Source organism: Streptopelia decaocto (assembly GCF_964273445.1).
Source record: "Streptopelia decaocto genome assembly, chromosome: 1".
NCBI classification, from domain to species: domain Eukaryota; kingdom Metazoa; phylum Chordata; class Aves; order Columbiformes; family Columbidae; genus Streptopelia; species Streptopelia decaocto.
Window position 1 is genome coordinate 150,765,640 of NC_138663.1, and position 25,553 is coordinate 150,791,192.

Sequence of the window (25,553 nt, forward strand, 5' to 3'; positions counted from 1 at the left end):
AGTATTCAGACAGGTTCTTGGGCTGCTGAGCAGAAATGCCACCTCTGCCACCACCTGTTAAAGCATAAGCACAGTTCTGTGCTGTCCTTGCAGAGCACTCTGAGGGATTGGTGATGCTGGACTGCCCAATCTGAAAGACTACAGAGCACTGCTGTGGTATTACAGAGTAAGAAGAGTTCATGCTTAAAAGTCTGCCTCTGAGTACGATTAAGTGCTGGATTTTGCAGATCACAACACGCCTGAAAATTGCGTGTTAGTTGTGGGTGATCAGTTACTTACAAGATTACGCTGTTACTAGGAGAATTGAATTAAGGCTTTTAACACCATTTCTGAAGTGGTGCTGGGAGGTCTTTCATTGGCCATGTGTTCAGCATCTCCCTGGTGCTGTGAATAATTGAAGTTTTCCATCAGCGTTGGTGCTGTGGCTGGCATGGATGAGGCCCAGGAACATACAGCCTGAGGTTGCCCATCTCCTGATTTGCTTCTGAGCCATGTGGACTCTCCTAAATGCGATGGAGATGGCTACTGCCTTTTTCCTGGACCACAGCCATGCAAACCAACAGTCCACATGGCTATTAAAAGATCTAGCAATGCTCAGAGATTGTGTTTTAAAATAAGCTAATTCAAATTAGGCATCATAGCTACATCTATCCCTCCCAATTCTTCTCCGTCTCACAAAGTCTGGAGTGTGCAGAAAATTTATTTTACATGTAAGCTGTTTTGAACCAGGACAATTAACTTCTGGATTGAAAAAAAAACCCAACAGTGTAACAGCAGCCAGCAAGTACTGAGTACAGAAAATTGTTTGAGTTTCAAGTATATTGTAATGTGAGATCACTGGAAGGTCTTTAAAGGTCTTAAAATATTTCTAGTAAGTCAAGAGTAACAGATAAGGTATTTTTCTGTGAAGACTGAGAAGTATTTGCTTGCTTATTTTTATGAGTTCATTACGAATTCTGAGCAGGGAGGTGTTTTGTTTCTTCCTTATTAATGTCTCTGCTCACGGTGGTGGTGTTTCTTTTTCTTAAAACCCAAACCAAACCAAAAACAACAAACACACAAACAAAACAAAAATGCACACATTTTATTTTCCTGTGTTTTAAAATTCACCCAGCTGAAGCTGACGGTGGAGAGACATGCGGGACTGTAGGTAAAGCTGTATATGTTACGTGTTGCATTGAAATGGTTGGCACATATCCATCACAGAGTATGCTGCCTCCAGTGTTTCCAGTGCCTCAGTGCAGTCTTTCTCATTCACTCCCCATTCAAAAGCATGCTCATTTATCCTGATTAATTTTTTTTCTGTTGTTCTAGGGCACTTGCATGTTAAAGGAAGTCAAGAAAAAATGTCCAAGTCATTGAAAAACTACGTAACAATTAAGGTAATTTCTTTCTGTGAATTGAAGCAATGTATGTTTGTACTACATGAATATTAATCACAGCCCTCTTCTGAGAAAACACTGGAGTGTGTGCTTACGCTACAGCAAAAGACCCAAAGTGGAGAGTTTCTCTAGCGCTGATGTACCTGTTATTGTGGGTCTGAATGTAGGAAGCCTGCTTGATCTCAGGGTTTGCTTATAATGTTGATTTTGCTGAGCTGAGAACATTTGTAGGAGCAGCGTTTGTGCCCAGTAGCAGACTTTCTGCATCATAGGTTTATGGTTGGACTCAACAGTCTCAAGAGTCTTTTCCAACCAATGATTCTGCTCTATAGCAGTGGGTTCACATCTGCCTACTCTCAACAGTGCATATGCTTCTGGGACTTAGAAAAAAGGAGATGTTTTTCCTTGTTGTGCTTTGGGTGAAATGGGACATAGTGTCAGCATTTTGTCAGGAAGCTATTATGTGTCCTGCAACCACACTGTGCCAGTGGCCCCTCATATTCTCCTTTATTTTTATACGACCACCTTGCTGATGCACAGGGAGTTTTGTCTTTTGGTACCCAGAAGCCACATGAATATGTCTTATTTTGCCGTGTCCCAGAGTTTTTGGTGTTAGCCCAAGCAGGGTTTCTCTGCCAGGCACGTGCTGTACAGCTGTGCCTGGCGCTAGGGCGGCTGCCCTGATGGCTGACAGCTATCGCCAGAAGTGGGTAATTTCCTGCCTTTAGACAAAGCTTGAGAGGCTGTTTCAGCACATATGTTCCCCTTTGCCCTCTCGGAAGACTTAATTAAAATCCCTTTAAAAAGGAGTTCAATATGAGCTGCTTTATTCTTAATTCTCCTGATGGTGTCTGGCTAGAATTAAGCCCTGTCTCCCCCAGGAAAATTACCCGTTGCTCACAGTTTTTTCACAGAAATTTCCCAAGTCTCAGCAGATGTTGTGGACAGGGTGGAGAAATGACCACAAATGCCATTCAGTTAAAAATAATGTGTAGAAACGTTCCCCTCCATGTCTGCCATGGGACTTGTTTGTGTTGAGAAAAAAAAAACTTCAGGGCCATCTCTCTTCCCTTGCGGGTCTTCACTTTTAAATTCTGCCCTTAGACAGACATTAAGCCCTACGTGGAAGTTTTTATGTGTGTTCCAGAAGAGAGAGGCCTGTCCGGGACAAGGCCTGCGGCCTTCCCTTGCTCCCACTGGCCGCCATCTGCACTCCAGGCCTTCACCTGGGCATGGCTGCCCTGCAACCTCTGTGTCAACCTGCCCTGTTTTCCCTACCCTGTGTCCACTTCTCCTATATATTTTTTCTAAATAGCTATTAGTTCTTATCCCCAAAATCAAGTGTGTTGCAATAACTCATGGCTGAGCAAACAGCTTTCAAAGAGCTACGATAGTTTCTCCATGCTTCATTTTTAACTAAAGGCAGAATTATTTTTTCCAGTTCAGATAGTCCTTTCCCAAATCCGAATTTATTTCTGTACTTTACTCATATTCTTCTTGCTTTGTTATTAGCATAAATCTTTTGGGCAGATTCAGTACACTCAGTTATATAGAGTTTATTTAAAACCAACCAAATGACACTTACCAAAACAGCCAGTTATAACTGTCTTTTCTTGATTTAGCCTGCCCTGATTGCCTCAATTATTTCTATTTTCACTTGAGAGGTAGCACATTGCTGACACTTTCCTAACTTCAGTGTTCAGGCTGGTTTAGTCTGGTAGCAGAAGCTAAAGTTTGAAATGTGCATCTTTAAGCAAATGACACTTCTCATATTTTCTTACTTGCATTAACTTCTTAAGATTTCCTGTTTCAGTGGCACTTCACTGTTACGAACTTACCATCACCAATTTGCAAATTAAAAAAAAGGCAGGAATGCAGTGTTCATAATCAGTCTGCGACGGTGTCCAGCATTGCTGAAAGCAGATTTAGAAGTGGTTGAGTGTTTTATCATTGTGCTTCCCAAGCACCTCAATAGTTCTTTATAGTAGTAGTGTAAATTAATTATGCTAGTAGTAACAATTTACTATTTACTGCAGTAAATTATTTATTAAGCTAGATAAATAATAGGGTGAAATTAATGAGTTTTCATAATTAATACAGATAAATTCTAGCAATATTTAAAAAATATATGTTTTTGTTATATTTGTTCAGTCCCTGTTTTCCTTCATGTTCTCATCCTGCAGAAAAGGAACACTTATTTTCTTTTTCAAGAAGTCTTTCTTTTTTCATAAAGTTTGCAAAACTCAGGAGCTGACCTGTATCCTGGTCTTAGACTGATAATTTCAGCTTGTTTGGTTTGTGTGGGTTTTTTTTGTTTGTTTTTTTGTTTGTTTGTTTTTTGTTTTTTTTACAGTGTATGTTTGATCATAATTACAAAGTACTATTCACCATCTTATATTTGACCATTGTGTGTATATTTATATCTTGTATATATGTATGCACATCTATCTTATATGGAATTAGATTTTATTTAGTTTATACTTTAAACCAGTGTTATAGTTTAAAGCTTTTATGCCTTTCTTAAACTACAAAGGCAGGTTATTTGTCATGTTATCTTGTCTGAAATATGCTGTGAAGCCAGTTTGAGCGGGTGGAACACCTCCTGAAGAACTTGTTTGATATAATGCTAAAGCTCTCTTTTCCTGGGTGGAGTCTAGGATTTCCTGAAGAAATTTTCGTCGGATCAATTCAGAATGTTTTGTTTGCGCAGCAGATACAGCTCAGGTAAGGAAAAACAAAACAAAACACCTTATTTTTTTGAGATATTCTTGGCTTTCCTTTCCACCTCCCCAGCTGGCGATGCAGGGGTGTGGTGGTGGAGCAGGGTGTCCCTGCTCTGCCTTGAGGTCCCCTCTGGCTGATGGAAGGGTTGGTGGTGCTCTGTAGGGCTGCTCTTTGGCTCTCCTTCAGAAAATTTTGCATCTTTACCAAGGACAGTGCTTAACCGTTCGTCAGAATACCTGTCTGAGCCACAGTTAATTGCAACTCTCAATTAATTGCACTTCCAATTAATGAATTACGTCCATCTCTGATTGGCATCTGTTGCAGCCTCTTGCATTTCAGTCACAATCAGCTGTTTTTGGAGATGTATCTAGGTAGAGCTTTGCCTTATATTCCCGTAGGGTATAACAAGGGCTTGCTAATAACTTTTTATCTCCCTGCTGCGTTATCATTTGTTGTCCTGTGGAGTTAGTGAGTGTTGAAGCAGTTCTGTGGTGCAGTGCAGCTCGCTCGCACCTGCGCATGATAACCTAATGATCATCTTAGCCTGGCAAACACTGCTGGTGGGGAGAGGTGTGGGAGATATTGTCAGCTTCCCTGTCTATGCTGTGGTGTTTCCAGCAGGCAGGTGCTACTTTGAACTGGAGGAGGTTTTCATATGAATCGTGTTTTTACCAGTTTTACCAACAGCAGACAGTAGTTCCCCAGCCACTGCTGTGTCAGCTGGCTTGTTGTCTGCTATGGCATGGAAAAGGGATGGCGGAGCACAGGGAAATATTGCTGTGTTATTTCAGTGGGCCTATGTCTGCCTCAGATAAAGCACCTCTAGCAGTGTAATTGCGGGAGCTGGCGTGGCTGTGGCTTTGCTACTGCCCATCAACATGCAGTGCGCTACAAGCCTTGATAGACATGCAGTCATTGGGCCAAGAAGTCTCGAGCCACCTGTCTGATCTTCTTGGTGGAGCCTCTCTCTCCCAAGGCAGCTGAAGGCACTGGGAATGCCATGTATTCCTGAAGTATTTTGAAGCAAGGGAATAGTAGACTGCTGGTTACTAACTGCCGACCTCCACCATGGTTGGAAGGGAAGAGCGGATCCAGGTGGGAGGTTTGCTGCAGAGCAAGCCCCTGTTTGGAGCAAGAGAGGGGGCAGGTGGTGGGAAGCGCTGCCACTGCAGGGCAGTGAGACGCTGGGCTGTTTTGGGGTGATGCTGCAGGTCAGTGGCATGCTGGGCTGTTTCCTCTGGGTCTCTGTCAGGAGGTGAAATACGTTGTGCGCATATAATTGGCACCCCGGCTGCAGCTGGTGGCGCTGGGGAGTCCTGAACAAACATGTATTTAAAACAAAAGAATTAAAAAAGCTAACACCTACAACAGTAGCCTATATATGTTTGTTCTGTAAACGAAAGTGGAATGGCTGGCAATTTCTAAGCTTGCCTTGGGGCAAGGAATGGCCCTGGAGCCCTGCAGCGGAAGGCTGCCTGCAAGCCTTCTCCTCTGCATGTCAGCCGACTGCATTTGAACACCTGCAAGACAGACATGACCCTCTTTTTTTTGCCTGACTTCTAGGTTAAACACCCTCCTGTGATAAAAACAGAGGGCTACCTATGCAAATGTAGGTGGCTTTGATGAAAGGTTGGAGTGGTGTTATGCCAGAGTATAGTAGTGCCAGTAAACCAGTCAGCAGATAAGGGTTGCTGGAAGGTCTGCTACGCTTGCCACCTCCACCCTGTGTGGTAGGGCACAGTTATCTGCTGTCAGGTGAAGAACCAGAGTCCCTCCCTGCTGAGCCAGGTATTTACTATGCAACCTGTCAGTTTGGGTCCCTGCTGTCAATTCACTTTGGTCTAAAGGTAAGTTTACTGCACTCCTCCTCATCTTGCTGTCTGCTTCGTAAGTATCTTTATTAGAAGTGAAATCCCAAGCACATTCTGTTTGGTCCTAAAAAGGTTTTTGTAGCCTAAACCAGTTGGCCATGATTCCTTCCATCCCTACCTGTGCAGAAGAGCCTTTTTATTCTTGCTGAAATCCAGGTTTGGGAGGTCAGGTGATGTTACTGTGCCCCTTGTATCGAGGCCATAGAAGGTGTAGGCATGTGGATGAGGGCAGCTCCTGACAGCTGGGATTGACCTGTGCTTGGTGCTGTGGTTTACACAGATCTTGGGCTTGGAATGGGCCTTTTTTTGTGGTCTGGGGCTGCCCCCTGCATGTGTGTGTGCTGACGAGCACCTGGGGACAAACATGACTCCAAACTGCAGCAGCCACGGAGGGATAAGGGCTGGAGGGGTGTGTGTAGGATGTGCATGTGTTTTGTGTGAGCAGGGGCCCCCATCCCATGGCAGTCACTATCACAGGGAGGGTAAAGCTGGGTGCCTTGCCTGTGGGGAAGAGGAGAAAACACAGAAGGAAGAGGCTTTGATGCAGGACATCACCCTTCCCCAGTGTGTTTCTGCAGGGGATCCTCTACTCCATCTCCATCACCCTCTCTGCCTGCTCATGCTGGGGGGACAGAGCTGCCTGGAGTTAAGCTGAGCTCTAGCAGCATTGGTGGTTATCTAGACCTGCTGCACTGGCTGGTGCCTCTGGCTGTCCCCTTCATGGCCTGAATCACCACCCTTTGTCCTACCTGGAGCTGTTGGGAAAAGGTGTTTCCTAGGTGGCAAAGGCAGCAGCGTGGTGTCCCACCACCAACGTGCCTCCCAGGCCACTTCTGGGTGCAGCTTTAAAGAAGTGGTGCTGTCTCCGAAACCTGGTGGGACCCTGTTGGGAGGCACTGCATCTCCTCTTGCATCTCCTCAGCAGCGGCTTTGCTTTTGCAGTTATGTGGAGGAGCTGTGAGCCTGCTGCAGGCAGTGGGCTTCTGTCCCCAAAATGCTTTTCTGGTCACCAGAACCGCTGGTGACCGATTTTTTGAACTTGAGTGAGCTGTCACATTTTGGACCCTTTGGTCTTTAATTACTTCCTGGTGCTAATAAACAAATGTTTTTGTAATTTGATGATGTAGTGATGATGCCATCGGTGGCAAAGGAGGGAAGGAGTAGGGAGTATGGTGAAGACTTACAGAGCCAGGCTTGCCTGTGCTGTGCTGTGGGTTTGCAGTGCCTGCAGGCAGTGGTTTAGGAGAGGGCCCTGAGGGAAGAAGAACAGCTTTAATCAAAGTGGGCTTCATCAGGATGAACTTTCATCAAGTATTCCTTGTGGAGTTCCTGTAACCAGGGTAATCAGTTGAGTATTCGTAGTGGATATAAATGATCTCTTTCAATATATCACTGTTTTCTGTACATTGGTCTTTTTAAAAGCTGAGTAAAGCTTAATTTTAAAATCAGTGTTAATGAGGCAGCAATGCAGATTTTTTATTACACAAAATTGGAGAATCTGACAATACAGGCCCATACTTATGCCTTAGTTATACAAGGGTAAATCCTGTGGAAAGTATGTTTAAACAGTTAGACTTCTTTGGGATTTGAACTAATGAAATCAAGATTGGGTCTCACATCTGCCTGCTTCTGCCCTCTTAGGTCTGTCCCCTTGCTCAGGCTCTCTGCTCTAAAGGGTCTCTGTGCAGCATTAGGTAATTGCTCAAGGCAGTCATCTGTGTGCAGGACCAGAGGTGAGATTGCTGTGGAAGTTACAGAGGATGCTCGGCGCTGATGAGATTAGGAATATGCTGCAAACTGTAGTTTGGGTGTACTTCAGCGCAGAAGTCAGGGATAAAATGGTGAAGCAATATTGCACTGGCTACATATGGCTCTTTCATAAAAGTAATCAACTGGTGTCTCTTATGAGGAGAGACTGAGAGAGCTGAGTCTGTTCAGCCAGGAGAACAGAAGGCTGAGAGGGGATCTCATCAATGTTTATAAATATCTCAAGGGTGGATGTCAAGAGGATGGGACCAGACTCTTTTCAGTGGTGCCCAACAATAGGATGAGGGGCAACGGGCACAGACTGAAGCACAGGAGGTTCCATCTGAATATGATGAGAAACTTCTTTACTTTGAGGGTGCCGGAGCACTGGAACAGGCTGCCCAGAGAGGTTGTGGAGTCTCCTTCTCTGGAGACATTCAAAACCCTCCCGGACACATTCCTGTGTGATCTGCTCTGGGTGAACCTGCTTTAGCAGGTGGGTTGGACTGGATGATCTCCAGAGGTCCCTTCCAACCCCAACCATTCTGTGATTCTGTCATTCTGTGATTTAGACTTAGGCCTGTCCTTGGTGGACAACTTCCACCAAAGGCAGGTGAGCTCTCTTGTGTGGGGTGTGAAAGTTCTTATATAGAAAATTGCGTGTTGCTTTACAAATAGAAGAATTGCCTCTTGCTGATGGCAGCTCACAGTAAAAGTGCCGGGGGGGCAGTCCAGCACCTGCGCCTGTGAGGGGGTGAGCAAGGCGAGAATTATCTCATTAAAGAATCACAAAACACAAGCCTGCCAAAGCTGGAGTCCCACTGAGTGCAGTGATGTCCCTGTGCATGGATGTTGTGCTGGTGGTGAGGCTAACGTCTTTTTCCAGTTGGTGAAAGAGAAGCACTGTAGTGTTAGGGTATAGCAAATCACATCATAAAGCAGAAGCTCTCCTTAGGGTGTGATGAATCATTTACCTTAAGGTTTTATCCTTCTTCCTACTGAATATAAAGAGGCTTAGATGTAAGTGTAAGTTGGATGTGATTAATCCCATCCCAAATACACCCTTATGAGTTTGAACAATTTGTGTTTTCTTTAATAGTTGCCTTCAAAGATTGGTAAAACCAGTTTAGCTGTAATATTGTGAGGGAATCGTATATCTAGTGCAGAATCGAGACTGCAAAATCTTAAAGCAGTCTAGATTTTAGATGCTGGTGAAGCAACCCTTTAATTAAAAGTGCCTGTATTCCTCACAGAGTCAGTGGTAAGAGTTAGATCTCTTTGGAGGTCTGCAAAGACAGGTTGTGTCTACCTAAATTAGAATAGGAGCAAAATTAGGGGTGAAATCAAAGGTATGTCTTGCCAACTTAAATCTGAGGGCTGCTTAGAAATATATCCAGTCCAAACGCTTTGGAGTAATAACTTCACCAAGAGATTCAATAATGAAAAAAAGGAATTAAAATAAAGTAGCTATTGCTTCAGTCAGCTTCCAGACACCTTTTTTTGAATCAGTCTGATGCCTTCCTCGTAGGTTATTCTTTCTTATGTAATGATTGTCTTTTATATTGATTTAATTTATCTAGTATGCATGAACAGAGGTTTTTAATTAAATATGTAATTAATTGTAAGAAGAGTTTGCTGTGCCAAATGACAAACTTTTCCTGGAATTACTTCATCTCAGAATATTGTTCCTATGTATGACACACAACATCCTTTCTAGCATAATTAATCAAATAATATTTTTTTTTTCTCTGTAGCGGTAGAATTTAGTGACGAGAGCATGGATGATGCAAAGAACATTCTTCACACAATCTCCTCATTTATTAAAGATGCAGATGCTTATATAAAAGGACAGCTGGTATGTGCCCCTGTAAAAGAAGACATACTGTGGGAAAGGTAAGTGCAAGTCCTGTATCTGTGATTATGTGAGCAATAATTTGCTGGCAGGCTCAGAGGGCTGACCACTGTGGTGTGCTGAGTTCTGTTTAAGAAGCAGGATAAGGACTGAGAAGCATTCTGCCCTGCCAGCCCCCACCAAGGCAGGCTTTTTTGTGTAGCCAACTGCTTTTCCTCATTGTCTGCTACACATAGTTCGCTGTATTTTTGAAATCCGAGTTATTTATCTAGCACGCCTCTCCCAACACTTGCATCTTTGCCCCTCTTGAGTGATGTAGAAGGGAAAGCTGTGTCTGAACTTGTGAGGCTATTTGGTTCGTAAGTAGAACGGTGCCTTAGTGACTAACGGAGAAAGAGGATGACTGGAAAGTGATATGTCTTGGCCACTGAGCTTGTAGTCAAGCTGGCTGGCACTGTGGTGTGCAGCAGAGAAGGGGTTACTAAGAATCTGGCCAGATATCCCAGGGAAAGAAGAAATTATGATTCCTGCGACCCTGACAATGACAAGGAGAACCTTGTTTGGAGCCCATTAGGAAAACCAGGTCATGGAACTGTTTTTGCTGGAAGTGACCTTTAAGATCAAGTCCAACTGTTACCTAGTGCTGCCAAATCCACCTCTAAACCATGTCCCTAAGGACCTCATCTATGCGTCTTTTAAAAGACACCTCCAGGGATGGTGACCCAACCACTTCCCTGGGCATTCTGTTCCAATGCCTGACAATGCTTTCTATGAATAAATTTTTCCTGATATCCAATCCGAACCTCCTCCGGTACAACCTGAGGCCATTTCCTCTCATCCCATTGTTTGTTACTTGGGAGAAGAAACCAACCCCCTCCATGCTACAACCTCCTTTCAGGTGGTTGCAGAGAGCGATAAGGTCTCCCCTCAGCCTCCTTTTCTCCAGGCTAAACAGCCCCAGTTCCCTCAGCTGCTCTTTGCAGGACTTGTTCTCTACAGGAGGGAGAGATGTGCTCTGTGTTGGGTGCAAAGCTGAGAAGACAAGTGCAATGCTCTGGAGTCAGGACAGGAGGGGTGCAAGGGGCACTGGAACCTGTTACAGGGAAGGGGAGTTGAATTAACTAGTTGTGGTATTTGGCAGAAGGGAGTCCTGCAGCAGGAGGCTGCTGGGGACCTGTTGGTGAGAGGTACAGCTGAGAGACCTGAGGCACGTGGGGAAGTTGAAATGGATTGTCAGCGGGGAGTGTGTGGGAGGGCAAGGCTTGTGTATCGCTAGATATAAAAGCAACTGATGAAAGAGAGCTCTTAATTAGGAAAGCAGTGCATGTTCAGTGGAGACAGGGAACCTTGCAGGGAAGGGCATTGGGAGTAATGGGTTAGGGCAGCAATCATGCAATATCTGAGGGGAGGCAGGCAAAACGGCGACCAACGACAGAACCCAAGGGTATGGCAGAAGATGTGCCAGGGGAGGTTTAGGTTGGACATTAGGAAAAGGTTCTTCACCCAGAGGGTGGTGCAGCACTGGAACAGGCTCCCCAGGGAGGTGTCACGGCCCCAAGCCTGACAGTGTTCAAGAAGAGACTGGACAAGCCCTCAGACACATGGTGTGAACTGTGGGGTTGTCGTATGCAGGGACAGGAGTTGGACTTGATGATCTTTGTGGGTCCCTTCAGATTCAGGACATTCTGTGATTCAAAATCACTCAAATAGGCACAAGATTCAGGAGAGCCCCAGAGATGCTAGGATAGCCTGAAGTTCACCAGGTAACCCTACTCCCTGAGCTTTATCGTGAAACGGCACTCTTGGGTCAGTGCTATTGAGGTCCTGTTTGCCTGTTCGTGTGCAGTATCATGCCAGCAGCAGCTGTTTGCAGCTTGCTGTTTATTCTCCTGCCATCCTCATTCTCCTGCTCACAGGGGCTGCAGCGGGTGGCACTGGTTCTGTGGCAATGGGTGCTGGTTGCCCGCTGTTTTTTGGTGCTGTTACACAAACAGCCCCACCAGACCTTTCCATCTGGGCCAAGTTAAGTCCTGGGGCTGGGATGGGGCTGGCCTGGGAAATGAGGAAGCAGCACCCACTTTTGAACTGGATCCTGCCAACATGACTCCTGACCAGTCCCAGTCGGCTCTCTTGCCAGACACTGGAGTGATGAGTGGGACGTGGCTTTGGAAGAGAAATGTGCCATTAGCATGAAGAATGGGCTGCTGGAAAACAGTTAACTTAGAAAAATCATTAATGTGCCTAATATCAACCTAATTTCCTGTCTGTTTTTAAATGATTAAGGCAAACCTCACTCTGCTAGTGTTGGTTCCTGTGATTAACCATGTATTTATTGAATGGATGTAGCACTTTGGATTCTGACACGCGTCAAGTTTTTCCCTTCACAGCTGAAGGATGTCTTCTCCCTGATCGACGTAGCATCGCCCATCACAGGACAGCTAGGAAGGAAACGACAGTGTCCTTTTGATGACTCCCTCTGGCTGAATAGCTGATGAATTCAGTGTACTGCTGGCATCTTGTTTATCTTATCTTAAAAGCTACCTTTTCTTCTTGAAGGCTAGCCAACACAAAAGTAACCGTGAAGGCTGCGTTTGCAGATGACTTTGACACCTCCAGGGCTGTTGCAGCAATTATGGACCTCATTCACCATGGCAACAGACAGCTTAAGGCTGTTACTAAGGTAACCCATTAGGATACAGAGATCAGAAAATGACAGCTGTCCACTGTCCTACTGCTTAATGCAGACAGATTAGTTTATTGTTCACATAAGAAACCGGCAGAAACAAAGCTCTGTAAATTGTTGACCTTAATGGTGCCCATTTGTCCTGACCGTACCAGAGGAACTGTGTACAGCTATTGTTTTGTGCTTCGTTGTGTCCAAAGGATGTTTCTTTCCTGCTGCCCTGTATTATTTATACCTGAGGTTTTTGAAAGGCCTGAAGCTGCTGTGGCACGCTGCTAATTTTAGTGCTGGTTTTACGTTCTTACCCAGCTTCTTTGCTTAATACTCATGCTCAGAAATCAGCCTAAATTGGGAAGTGGGGGTGGTGGTTGCTGCGGGGCTTTGGCAGGCAGTCCCAGGTGCACGGGGTAGTCACGGTGGCGAGTTCAGTTTTGGGGACCGAGTGGCTTCTGCTGTGGGCAATTTATAACTCAGCATGCCTGCCTGAGTCTGTCTTCAGATGGCTTTTGGCAAATTGAGACCCCGTTAAGGTCTCTTGATGCTGATACAAAGGAGGTGTCTGGTAAGGACAAGACCTGAGCAGTGAACACCGTCTGAAGCACTTCTGGGTCTCCTCTTGCCAACAGCTCCTGTTCTTCCTCAAGACAAGCTGTTCAAGCCTTGTTGCTGTGCTCCTTGACTGCTGGTGTTGCCACATCCGCCATGTTTGTGTTGTAAAAGAAACGTTGAGTACATAGTAATAACATGGTGTGAACTGTGGGGTTGTCCTGTGCAGTGACAGGAGTTGGACTCGCTGATCCTTGTGGGTCCCTTCTAACTCAGGACATTCTAGGATTCTGTGAACTGATTTTAAGAAAGAATTAGCCTGTTGGTTTAGAAATCCTGCCGCTTCTTGGCCCTGTTTTGGCACTGGCTTTAAATTATTTCCGTAGCTTTATCTTTACAAAATGCCTCTTTGAACAAATCCCAGACCTGAAGCAGTTTGCAGCAGTGATCTGTGACAGCACTACCGCTTCTAAGCACAAGTAGCCCCATTTTGCCGGTTGCTTCCCCTAAATTCCTTCTGTCAACCATTTTGTTGAGAACTGGGTGGGGTATTTGCAGGGCAGGTGACTCAGGTTTCTGGTTGGGGTGGTGGAGCTTTTCTGGGTGCAGCCCGGCTGCCTGAGCGTTACCCCTTACTGGCTGTGCATGTAGTTTTTGGCCTTAAGAACTGAGTAAATTCACAGAAGCATAACTACTCATCCCTTTCTTTAACCTTCTTGCTATTCTTACCGTAGTTGGCACATTCCTGTTTGTTCCCTCAGCGCTCTGCTTCAGCCCCTTCCAGTTCAGATCTCTTGCAAATTTTAGGTTATGGCTTATCTCAGGCCCTAATGGATATGTCGGATAAAATCCAGTGCCAGCTGCTATTTGGTTGTCCATGTCATCACTCTGGTTTTTTTTTTAGACAAGGTTAGTCCCCTAAATTGCTTCTGAGTCTATCATTTAATCTTGATTTTTTTTTTTTATTTTTCTTTTTTTGTAAATAAACATGGAGGAAAGAAAGAAATACATGTGTTCTTAAAATTGCTATTCTGTCACTGCTCCTGGTGGTTGCTGATGCTACCAGGGCATGACAAAACACCATAAGCTATCTCAAAGCAGTCTTCACGTGGTTTAAATCCATGACACTCAAACCAATTGATTTTATAGGTGCCCTTGGAGCTGGGATTTTGTTCTTTTATTTTGTTTTCATACACACAGCCCTTTCATGCTCAGAAGTGTTGTTTTTAGGTCTAATTTACTGCACGCATGTAGCGCAGGGCAGCTTCTTGCATCTCTTCTCCTCGCTATGCATGCTGGTAATAAGCTCTACCCCTCTCCCATTTACTTAAATCTTTTCCCTTTGTGTTGTGAGGTGCTTTTGTATCTCTGTAAAAGTTTCTGTCTGGGCAGGTGTTACTGATGGAGGTAGATCTGTATAGATTTAGTCATAGTTTTCCCTTGTGGACTGGGCTGCAGAGAGATGCTGAGTCTGTAATATGTATTGACTGGACAATCTCTTTTGAGTGTTTTTTAAACAGGATGCTGGATCTCCTAGAAGCTCTGTTGTGTATGGAAGCATTATTTCCTATATAGAAGGCTTTTTTAATGACCTTGGGATGTCCTTTGGAGAAAAACAGGTATGAAACAACTCTTCTGTGTATACTAGTACATGGTAGCAGTGCCAGCGTTATGTTTTACAGAACACTTTCCAAAAGCATCTGATGTAACAAAATTATTTATGGTTTTAGTAAACCTTTCTGCCCCACTTGCAATTTCTCCTGTGGTGTGTTAGGAGAGCATGTGAGCAGGTAGAACAAAGTGTGGGCTTTTTTCTTCTCGGAGGTGCTCCCATGCGATTTCTGAAGCAATTGTGCTGAGGAGATGGAAGTCTGAGGAATGAAACAAGAAAAAGTTAGCATTGGAGGCCTTTGTGTTGGTTCTCTGATGTGTCTGGCTTTCCCTGCCTCTTCCTCTTCATTCTGATGGTTGCACCCAGGCTGGCTTTCATAGCTGTATGGATATTTTTGATTGTGACCTCCCTGCAGAGAGATGTGGGGCCCATCACTGGAAGTACCTTACGTATCCTCTGGTGCTTGGACAGGTAGGAATAGGGAGGGGGAAAAGAAAGGAGAGAGAAGCTCAAAGCAAAATACCCTGTTGGAGGCTGGCAGGCTGTTCTGTCCTCCCCTTCTGTTCAAATCTGGAGCTGAATACCAAAGAAGTTGAAAACTTTCTTTAGAGGAACTGTTCTGCAAAAATCTGGGAGAGGGAGAAGAGGATAAAATATAAATAACCTTATTCATCCTTTGGAAGTCAGCCAGTATAGTGATAGATTTATGTATTTACTTTACCTCTTTGTGGATTTTTCCACAAAATTTCTTTCAAAACAGTGGTTGAGTGTGGTTTGGCTGTGTATTACTCCTCTTAAGTAAGGTTTTTGGTGGCACACTAAACACTTGTATTTGTTTGTAAGTTGGGTGACAAAGTCATTCGTCCAGATCCTGGGCTGTCTGCATGCAGGTGCCTTCTGCACCTATATTTTTGCTGAAACAATTGTCTGAATGCTTTTCTTTTTTGTATGCTGTGCGAATTTGTCTCGGGCAGCAGGGTCAGCAGAAGACGCTGGTGCGAGGTAAGGCAGGAAGGAAGGAGCACCATGTCAGACTCTTCTCTGCCCCTCTCCTCTTTCAGCTTCTAGTAAATTCATCAAAATCTTTATCAGGAAGGTCTGCGGGCTGCTGCAAGCTGAACGGTGCAGGGATTGTTCTCTGACCTCAAGACCAGCCACAACAGCTCAGCATCCGAACTTTCTTGCTCCTTAGCCAGGTGGCCCCGGGCATGTGGCATCTGAAAAGACGATGGGTGGAAACCATCATGCCTGTTTTAGAGCTGGGGAGCAAAGGTGAGGGCTTTTTCTCTGCCAAGGAGTGCTGTGCTGCAGGTGCAGGCAGGTGGTGATCTGTGGGGTAGGCAAGGGCCAAATTGCCATATAAAACGTCTTGTGAGCTCTTTGGATTGATCAGTGTTGCAGGAGAAGAAATTAGAGATCAGCCCTGAGAGGCTACACAGTGTGTTATGCAGAAATTGGATCGTTTCATCTCCTAAAGCTGCCCCTCCTCTTGGAGGATCTTGCCTTGTGTCAGGAGTAGGTGCCTGGTTTGAACTTCAGCAGTAGTGTTTGTAGAGGGATGTTTCTTGCTTCATTCATCATTTGTCTTCCCATTCCCTTCTGTATTCAAGCATTTATCCTGCTCTTTTACCTGCCCCAGGTTACAATGGAGCATTTCTGGCACTTAGATTTATTTCATTTTTCAATCTCATAAACTTCTTCTTTAGTATGTTCATATGTTCTGAAAGTTTGAGGAATTTGCTGCCTTTTATGATCGCGGAGAGCATTGAGCATCTCATGCTCTGTCTCTGACAGCTTCCCCCTCACCTCCTTCTCCTCCTCTTTGTTTGCTTCAGTCAGTGACCTCTGAAACTACTCCCTTTCATTTCCATCCTGCTGTTTGGTGACTAAATACAGTCCCCTCTGGCTTTAATTACTCAGCTGCTCCTCTGCTCCCACTCGAGCGTCGCTGCCAGCAACTTCACCCCCTGGCCTTGCTGTGCTTTACATTTCACTGCTCCCTTGTCTGCTCCCCCTCTTGTGTCTTAGCAGTAAAATACCACAATGGCCTTTTCTTCTTGATTGGAGGTTTGTCCTTTCCCTCCCCATTAGGAGTTTGCTTCTAATGAGAAACGGGGATGGTATCTTGGCCATCTCTGCCTTCATCTCCTTCTCCGAGGAGTTGCCTTTCTCTCCTGCTGGCTCCCCAGCTCCCGCCCCAGCAGCCGTCAGAGGACCATGGCCATCCCGTCCCTGTGGTGTTGACCAGCAAGACTTTGGCCAAGCCAGAGGGAGCTGAGGGAGCTCAGAGCTGGCTGAGGGGAGGAGGGGGCCAGGCAGCGGCCAGAGAAGACCCGCTGTGTGCCGTGGCTGCTGCCCCGTCAGGTCTTGTTGGGCGGCTGAAGCTTTGGATAAGGCGGATCAGATAAAAGTTCTGTGGATTTGCGGAGGTTTTCTGCAGATGCAAGGAGAAAGGGCAGTCTAGAGACTTAAAGCCAAGACACTTTTCCTGGTTTGTGTTTCCTGAAGAGGGTCTGCAGCTCAAAGGCTGAGGAGGAGGCTGGAGCGCTCTCTGGAGCTGCCGACGTTTGAAGCCGAGGGGCCGTCTGAGCTGGCGATTGGGCTTCCCTTGCTGTGCTGGGTGGTTGTTATGAGGCCTTTCTTCCATTTGCCTAATCTGCTTTTAACGTATGCACACTTCTGGCATCTCGGAGGTTTCCTGTGATGAGTTCCACAGTTGGGTTATGCAGCATGTTACATTCACATGAGAGCCCTCTGCTCCAAGATAGACACCTGTATAGGAATACTCTGAACCACCACCAAATATAACTCCACTGGAACTTTTTGTCCAACATTAGTGAGGCTGTAACACTTGAATCCTACCAGTACAGTGGAAAATGCACAATTGAGAGGTGACGAGGCCTCAGTGTATGCTACTGAGTTGGGGTGGATTTTCTTCAAATCGCTCTCAGGTGTTTGTAAAGCAACCTGTTTGATTTCTAGGTGGCTCTGGGAGGAGGCGACTCGGCTCTGCTCTCCAGCGTCATTGAGGAGCTGGTCAGGTTCCGCGCAAAGGTCCGTCACTACGCGCTGGCTCTGCCAGACGCAGCGGCAGAAGCCGTGCCGATGGAGGCTGCCGTGGGAACCAAGGGAGCACAACAGGAACAGAAGGCAAAGAGGCAGCAGTTACTGCAGGAGAGAAAACCCCTCCTGGAGGCCTGTGACAGTCTGCGTCGAGACCTCGCTGCCTTTGGAATCCACATAAAGGTAACCGGCAGTAGCCTTCTTTGTGAGACTCCTAGTTATTTTTTTAAGAAAACGTTTATTTTTGCCCTTTGAGACTTTTCAACAGCTTTCAGTGTTGTGCTCTGCTCCCTGCATGACTGCAGTGGCAGGAGAGGTGGAAGTCAAGCCCTTGGCTGGTGGTGCTGTGAGCCTTCTCCTCTGCTCCCCTGCAGCCTTGCGTCTCCGTGCAAGCTGTAGCTATTATACTTCTGCAGTTCCCAAGGGTGCGCCATTTACCCACTGAAAATCCTGGAAGGTTCAGAAAGCCCTAGGTTGCCCAAGTTCAATCCAGAAGGAAGGGAATTATACTGTGTGCAGTCTTTGAAAAGATCGTAGAGGAACTGGAAAGTACAATGATAGGACAAGGGGTAATGGGATCAAGCTGGAACACAAGAGGTTCCACTTAAATTTGAGAAGAAACTTCTTCTCAGTGAGGGTGACAGAGCACTGGAACAGGCTGCCCAGGGAGGTTGTGGAGTCTCCTTCTCTGGAGACATTCAAAACCCACCTGGACATGTTCCTGTGTGACCTCACCTAGGCGTTCCTGCTCCAGCAGGGGGATTGGACTAGATGATCTTTTGAGGTCCCTTCAAATCCCAAACATACTGTGATACTGTGACTTATGAAAATAATGCTTTCCCTCAACCCTCCCCGCATTCCCCCACCAAAAATGCTCAGTCCTCATGAGAAAGCCTCTTCCATCTCCAGCAGCTCCATTCCCAGCTGTTCCTAAGCCATAAGTACTTTGCCAGATTCCTGTACCACTCCTCTCTCAACCCTGCTTTCTGCTTTCATCTTATACCTAACGCCACTGTGCTTTTCCTTTTCCATTAACCCAACGGTGTCTCCTGCTCAAGAGAAATCCCTTCACTGGCTTACTGTCTCCTCCTGGTTCCCAGGTGCTATATTACTTCAATGGTTGCTGCTTCTCCCAGTTCCTCTTAATTCACAGCCCTTCTCACCTCTGCCCCAGCCCTTCTAGGGTCAGCGCTGTTTCTCGCATGTGGAATAACCCTCCCCTTTTTCTCCAGCGTTTCTCCCTCTGTCCAGTTCATGCTGCTCCTTTTTTCCCCTCACTTGAGCCTTGAATTTTTTTGTCAACGGGATGATATAAAGCACGATGACATTAGGGAGTGACAGCGTATATCCTCTCTAATTGCCGAATGTGAGAACTGTCATTTGCCAGCGCACCTACGAAAACCAACCGTGAAGTGTGGTCAGCTGTCCCGCGATCTCAGATGAAAGCGAGCGCACTGATACAGACTGCGGTGAGGACCAAAGCGCAGCAGAGCTGAGCTGCAGCTGTGAAAGCAAAGGAAGGCTGTGGGAAGCTGGAACATCTGCTTCCTGCACTTGTTTGTACGTAGCTGAGTCCTCACTCCACTCATCTGTCAAGAAAGTTTGCAAATCCAAACAACTGCACTGAGACAGAGTCTTGGAGAAGATGACTCCCCTTTGATCTTTCTGGCAAAATGGCTGCAGCCCCACCCCCACCCTTTTGAAGATTTGTTTTGTTTTCTTTTTAAAGGGATTTATGGGCATTTAATAACCTAGAGATTTGCCTTAGTCAGGATTCAGCCCATTGCATTAATTTCAACATTTTTTTTAATAACCAGAAGCTTGGCATAGTCTGTCTCCTGCCTGTCCCAGAGCACTTTGCTGCTGAAGACAAAGCACAAGTGCACGTATAAGCACACACGGCACGTGCCCAAAGCCAAACTCCTCCTTTTTTTTGCTGATACTGTGGAAGTACACAGAGGTGTAGAAGTACTGTGGAAGTATGTGGAGAAGGCTGCCCAGATCCTGCCTTTGCACATCCCAGAAGAGTCCTGCACACCGAGCGATGCAGTTCCTCACACAGGCTCACTGGAGCACATGTGCCACAGGATGCGTCCCTACTCAAAGCAGGTCTCTCTCCACCCTCGGGCTCAGCACAAGTCTGCTTGGCTGGGTGGGTTGGCTGTTGCCAAAACCCCCACGGTCCTGATTGTTAATAAGAACTTGAGGAAGTAATTATAATTTATTTTTTCTGCGCAGCCTCTGATTTCCGTGAAGCTCTTGTGAGCCCCACAACATGCAGGCAGTCATGTCGATGTTCTCTCCCTCTGTCACGTGCGGCTGAAGTCAGCAGCAACTTCTCAAGTCCACGTGCAGAAGGAAAAGCAGCAGAACAAATGGAGCAAACAAGCCTCATCTCCACGCAGGGCAGACTAGGAACCCCCAGTTTGGGGCTGGGCAGGGAGGGCTTGGCTGCTCTAGGGTGCGAGTAGTGACTTAGAAAATGCTAGTAACTGAATCCCTTTAAAAATTAGCTTTGTAGGAAGGGTAGTTCTCCTTCAGCTCGCGAGTTTGTAATCTCTGTATACTGGCTTCTTCTCTCGTGCTCCTCAATGCAGAGAATGTTCTATTATTTGAAGTTACAGAACTTGCACTAACCTGATGAAACTATGCCCTGGTCTTCCCATGTCATGTCCAGAAAGGCTGTGGAGTCTCTTCCTCTGGAGACATTCAAAACCCGCCTGGACACATTCCTGTGTGATCTGCTCTGGGTGAACCTGCTTTAGCAGGGGGTTGGACTGGGTGATCTCCCCTCCAACCCCAACCATGTGGTGACAGTGTGCTTGAAATGCAATCTAATCTGTGCTACTAAGTAAAATGTGGTAATTGGGTATTTACGCATCAAAACCAGTTTTCACTTTAATGTAAGTAAAATTCTACATTGTATTCCAGCCTCTCATGAGTCAGAACTCATGCAACATTGTCAGGTTTCAATATTCAGATCAACTTTTGTTTTATTTTTAAACAATTTTAGTCAAGTGGCCGGATCTTAACAGTCAGAAATGCTCAGTTTGACTGCAGTATTCTCCTTCACAAATATGACAGTAGTGCGTTACAGAGATTTACAGCAACAGGCTGCTATCCTAAAATTCAGGAGATCAAATGCTAAGCAGTACATTCTCATGCATTAGCCATAAGAAGAGCTGTTTTCCATGTCCATGAGCCATTTCAATATGAAAATGTGGTTGCCTGAGTTTAACAAAATACTGTGGTAAGAGACTACACACCACTGCAGCATCCCACACTGAAGAGGTGACATTTCTACTGTGGGTTTTTTTTCCTTCTTAAGGGAAGAATTGTCTGGGTTTGTTTTATCACTTCGAGTGTTACTAGTAACAATGGCATTTGGGTGGGATGGTATGGCTGCCTGTTTCACTGAACTGCATTAATAGTTTTGCTGAATGAAGCCTGGTTAAAACCCTGTGTCTCCGGATACCTACACGTGTGTGATACGGGTGGCTCCAGAGTGCTGGGATTGACCTGCAAACTTCTTCTTACAGGACAGAGCTGCAGTTTCAACCTGGGAAATGGTGGAAGGCAGGCAAGCAGAGCCCCAGACTGAGAAAAAAAGCTGATCTTTCATCCTTGGACTTGTTTTGTTTGTTTTTGTTTGTTTCAGCTGCTTTGGCAACACTTGTAAATAGTAAGTTTCTAAATAAAAGTCTTTGGAACGCAATGGCCAACAAAAAAGATCTACTATAATCTGAGCAAACCTGTTGACACTACTACTAGGTGAGTACCTATGGGCCTGGCAGCAGGTGTGCCGGTGGTGGAAGAAGCATTGAGAATACAGGGGAGCAGCTTGTGCTGCCCACAGAGGGAACACCTCAGCCCCAATCCTACGTGCTCTGCTCTCGCCCCCATTGGGCTGAGCTGGTGCTGAGGACTGAAATATCGTGAAGATAAAACGAGAGTGAAGACAGAAGCAAGAACTCAGGCCTGTCTTTGAGTGAAAACAGTTTTATGCCCAGTAGTTTGAACAACTGTGTTGCCCTCAGGCAGGGAAGGAGGTGATGCTTTTAGCCTTGAAGTGTTGCCTTATTGCAGTGTTGCTGGTTTGGTCCTGTGATAACCGGGATATGATGGTGTCCAGTTATCTGTAAGGTCTGGTATCTTCTCAGCTTGCTTTGGCACAGAATACACTGAGGTTTCCATAGCGCTGAGAGGGCAGCACGCTCAGGATCTCTCCACCAGAATTGGAAAGACATCATTAGTATGTGTAGTTATTACCTGTTTGGTTTCCTTTTTCCTTTTGCCATGTTTGTGTTAAGAAGTCCGCTGGATGGTGCAGCTGTCAGCAGGCACAGAGCCCTGCACCTGAGGCCACCTCTGTTCTGAGTTTATATGGGGCTTGTGTTTTACCTATGGGTGCTCTTTCTTAAAACCATTTGTGAAGAGAGAACAAAAATAAGAACACGGGTCCATCTACAAGGAATTTAATTTGAAAATACAGCTTTCACAAGTCATCCAATGGGATAAAGGCTTTACTGGTTGAGAATAAAAGGTGTGGCTGTTCTTCTACTCCCTTTCTGGGTATCGGTACCCCTAGAGAAGATGGGGGAGGCCTCTGTGAGCACTTTGACAGAGGCGTATTTGACACTGTTGATATTTTAAGTCTGAGTGGCCGTATTGCTCTAGTCAGTTAGAAGGAATGGGGAACAGGCAGCTCGGCTTCTGTGGGAAATGCAACCGGAACACACCAAACAACGTACACACAATTAATTTGCTATTATTTTTATTTCCTACCAAAAGAAACTGCTACATTTCCAGAATGTTTAAAAATTGTAACAATTTGTATACATTAGTGAATAACAAGAGTTACAACTTCTGTGTAGATTTAAAGCCAACACAGCAGGTGGAAATCTGTACTGAGCTCTGTTAATTGACTGACTTCGCCTACAAATGCCATTTAGATTATAATACCACTGATGTTCTAAATACACAAAAAAAAGAGAGCTCATTTTAAAGGAAATCCAGTAGCTGTTTTAAAATCAGTTTTAAGGTTCTCATTTTATTTAAAAGGAGTCAGGCTTCACCAGTAGTTTTAGGGGGAAAAACAACAGTAGCTAAGTTTCCCAAAGATGTAGACAGTTTACAAAACTGCTTAAATTAAACACCAAAACCCATCTCTTATGAGTCGACATTGCTCTAATCTAAAAAGTCTGTGAACCCTCATAGACCAAAATGAGCAAACATTTAAAAACCTATTTTTTTAAAAATAGGTAATTGGTTTAAAAAGAAAAACAAACAAACAAAAAAATGCATCGGGGTGAGGTAGTAGTCACAGTGCATCCAGAAATATCAACTATAAGGGCTGAAAGGAAACACTTGGAGCAGCCTTTCTAATTGCAAGTGCTTTCTGTGGGCAGCTATTGCAAGGTACCAAATGCCATCTCACATATGCATGACATCGTACGCTCATGTAGAGCTGGATCAGTGGAAAACAGGGGCTGCAGTAAGTATATAACGCCTGTTGCAATAACCAGACACAGGATATGCTTGTTCCTGCAGTTTAATAAAGAGTATATACACTTGGAGCTAGATTGCAGGTTTGAGGGCAGAACCCACTTCCAGACCTTAGGGGAAGTTGTGTAAATGCACTTTGTGTGAACCTGCCCCTCTCTCCATATTGGTTCAATCCCTACAAGCTTTGACTGAATTTCCAAAAATCTAAGACATGATACTGTGCAAAACCCCACACAACTTCCCTTTTATAACAAACACTCATCTACTCAGCCAGCCAGGACTTCTGCTGTTAAGGCCATACCTGTCCTGCTGAAGACTGAGTAAAAAGCCCCTAAGCCCGGTGCTGCACTCAGAGCTCCAACACCGACCATCGTTTTCCTATTCCTGCCTTTGACTTGCAGCGTGCGGCTGCCTGCGCAGCACTGAGAGCGCGCGGGTACGTACGTGCTGCTGTCTGCCTTTTGTTCCTGATTCAATTCCTGTTCCTGCTGGTTAATAAAGAGCCACCTCTGCAGCTGTACGGCCGTCACCTCAGAGCTGTGACGCAGCGGGCAACGCGAGGTTTAAAAGCACTTCACGCTTCTGCTGTCACTGAGAGTGGGACCGGTTAGTTCAGTGAGGAATCAGTAAGATTCTTACCCCACCTCATACCTCTCCAAATGATAATTTCACCAAGTTCATCATAGCAAGTTCTAGAAGATTCAAGGCCAGCTAAAGGAACAGAAAATATTCTTTCCAGGTAAGCATAATTACTGCTTAATGCTAAGACACCTACAGTATATCCTTATTCTACCATGGGGGAACTTTTTCCAAAAATACCCAAGACATTGCAGGAAGGGGTATATTCTTGGAACAGATGCTGCCTCTGGGACTGGGAATGGGAAAAGGCAACTAATTACATTCAAAATCTACAGCAACTCTCATGCATTCCCTTTCCAAAGAGGCTGACTTCTTGCTTCTTAATATATGAGCATGGCAAAAAATGAAGTGCAATAGCTAATTCTAGACAGAGGGTCTAAGAACATTACAACCTTGGTGCAATCCAAGAAATTCAGTTGAGCTGGTGGAAGAATTTTATCTAGAGTATCAAGTGCATTTTATTTTTTTTTGCTGTTCACACTTTAGTTATTGCTCAATAACTATCAAAAAGAACAGAGGAATACTTTCAGTTTAGTTTTATTATATTATAACAGATCTGCAACTACAGCTTATTTCAGCCAAAACATTTCTGTATTCCAAACTCTTAAAAAATATCTACATTAATCATATTTTTCTATTCTTAAAAATAAAAAAATCTACATAGCATACCAATGCTGCTACAGCACTTGAAAGGGTGCATTACTTATGTAAATTCTACGGTAAATGTAATTACTCTTGCAGTCATCGCTCTTCCTCGTCATCTTCTCTGCTGCTTTGGCTTCAGGTTTCAAAAAGTTTGTTGAAAGCTGTTCCAACTTCTGAAACCATGTCAGAGGCAGTCATTGAACGTCCAAATTTTTGAAAGGCCTGGTGGTTAGACTGCCTCGTAAGAGAGCAAGCGCCAAATGCAGCCACTAGAAAGGGATTTTGACTACAAGAAAGCAAACAAGCAACAGAACAAAACACAAACAACAAACAGAAAATGCAACGTTAAAAACAAAATCTGAACACTCTCGTGTAATTGATAAGGTCGCGGACATAATCTTTCTACCCATAAATTTTTGTCAGCATTGTTGAAAAGGCCTCTTAAGCAAACATCTGTATTTCTCAGACTCTTGCACCGCAGAGCATCTTTGGCTGATCTTTTTTTTTTAACAAATGCTTCCCCTGGCACAGCATATGACTGACTGAGCAGCATCACTAGGGCTGAAGGATGCAAAAGGAAGACGTGCTTAAAAGCAGGTAAGAAGGTTTTCCACGTCAAGTTTTAGCAATGTGAAACTCCAATCCTTTCATTCAGAGGAAGACTGATGTCTCACCTGGCTGCCTCTTCACTCCCTTTCCTCCCCACTTGCTGGGAAACTCAGTTTTGTATTGCAGGGGGTGGGGGAAAGACATGGGCACGCGGACAGGAGATGATTTTTTAACAGGGCCCGAGTCGCTGCTCCAGGGCCTTCATTAGATCAGCTTAAAATGGACAGTTGTACAACACAACAGACACTAAGGCACGTTCTCTTAGTGCCTCCTACACGCTTACAAACTGCCCAAGAGTGTCCCCAGCCCCACGTCCCCAAGTTCTGAGCCTCCCCTGGGTAGGCAGGGCAGCCCTGCTGCCTCCAGAGCCCCTTCTCACAGGCCGGGCCACAGGAGCTGCTGCCTCACAGCTCCAGAGCAGAGGAAAACAACTGTGGAATAATTCTGCATCCAGCTCTGGGCTCCAGTTGCTGCTGGCCAAAAACCTAAGAGAGCTCAGCCCTGGCTGGGACACAGCTGTCCCACTAAGTCACTAAGGACCTGCTGACTCATGTGCCAAGGAAGAGCTTTGTGAAGGATCACAATATAAAGCACAGACAAAACAGAAATTCAGTTTACAATTATAGAATCACAGAATATCCTGAGTTGGAATGGACCCACAAGGATCATTGAGTCC

General features: G+C 45.2%; 2 protein-coding genes across 6 annotated transcripts in view; one reads left to right on the forward strand and one right to left on the reverse strand.

Moving 5' to 3' along the window:
* The window catches only part of CARS2 (cysteinyl-tRNA synthetase 2, mitochondrial), a 41,675-nt gene extending 20,467 nt beyond the window's left edge, over positions 1-21,208 (forward strand). Inside the window, exons 9-15 of one of the 2 annotated variants that reach the window (XM_082043386.1) lie at positions 1,315-1,382; positions 4,040-4,106; positions 9,478-9,616; positions 12,132-12,255; positions 14,325-14,423; positions 17,399-17,662; positions 21,019-21,208. In XM_082043386.1, coding sequence (XP_081899512.1) covers positions 1,315-1,382; positions 4,040-4,106; positions 9,478-9,616; positions 12,132-12,255; positions 14,325-14,423; positions 17,399-17,662; positions 21,019-21,093 — 836 coding nt within the window. In that variant the 3' untranslated portion in view covers positions 21,094-21,208. The remainder of the gene's footprint in view (positions 1-1,314; positions 1,383-4,039; positions 4,107-9,477; positions 9,617-12,131; positions 12,256-14,324; positions 14,424-17,398; positions 17,663-21,018) is intronic. The other variant, XM_082043387.1, reaches the window with a different exon arrangement.
* Positions 21,209-24,144: 2,936 nt separating this feature from the next.
* Positions 24,145-25,553, reverse strand: part of NAXD (NAD(P)HX dehydratase) — a 51,490-nt gene continuing 50,081 nt past the window's right edge. For all 4 annotated transcript variants that reach the window (XM_082043384.1, XM_082043381.1, XM_082043382.1 and 1 more), the window contains one exon: positions 24,145-24,554. In XM_082043384.1, coding sequence (XP_081899510.1) covers positions 24,404-24,554 — 151 coding nt within the window. In that variant the 3' untranslated portion in view covers positions 24,145-24,403. The remainder of the gene's footprint in view (positions 24,555-25,553) is intronic.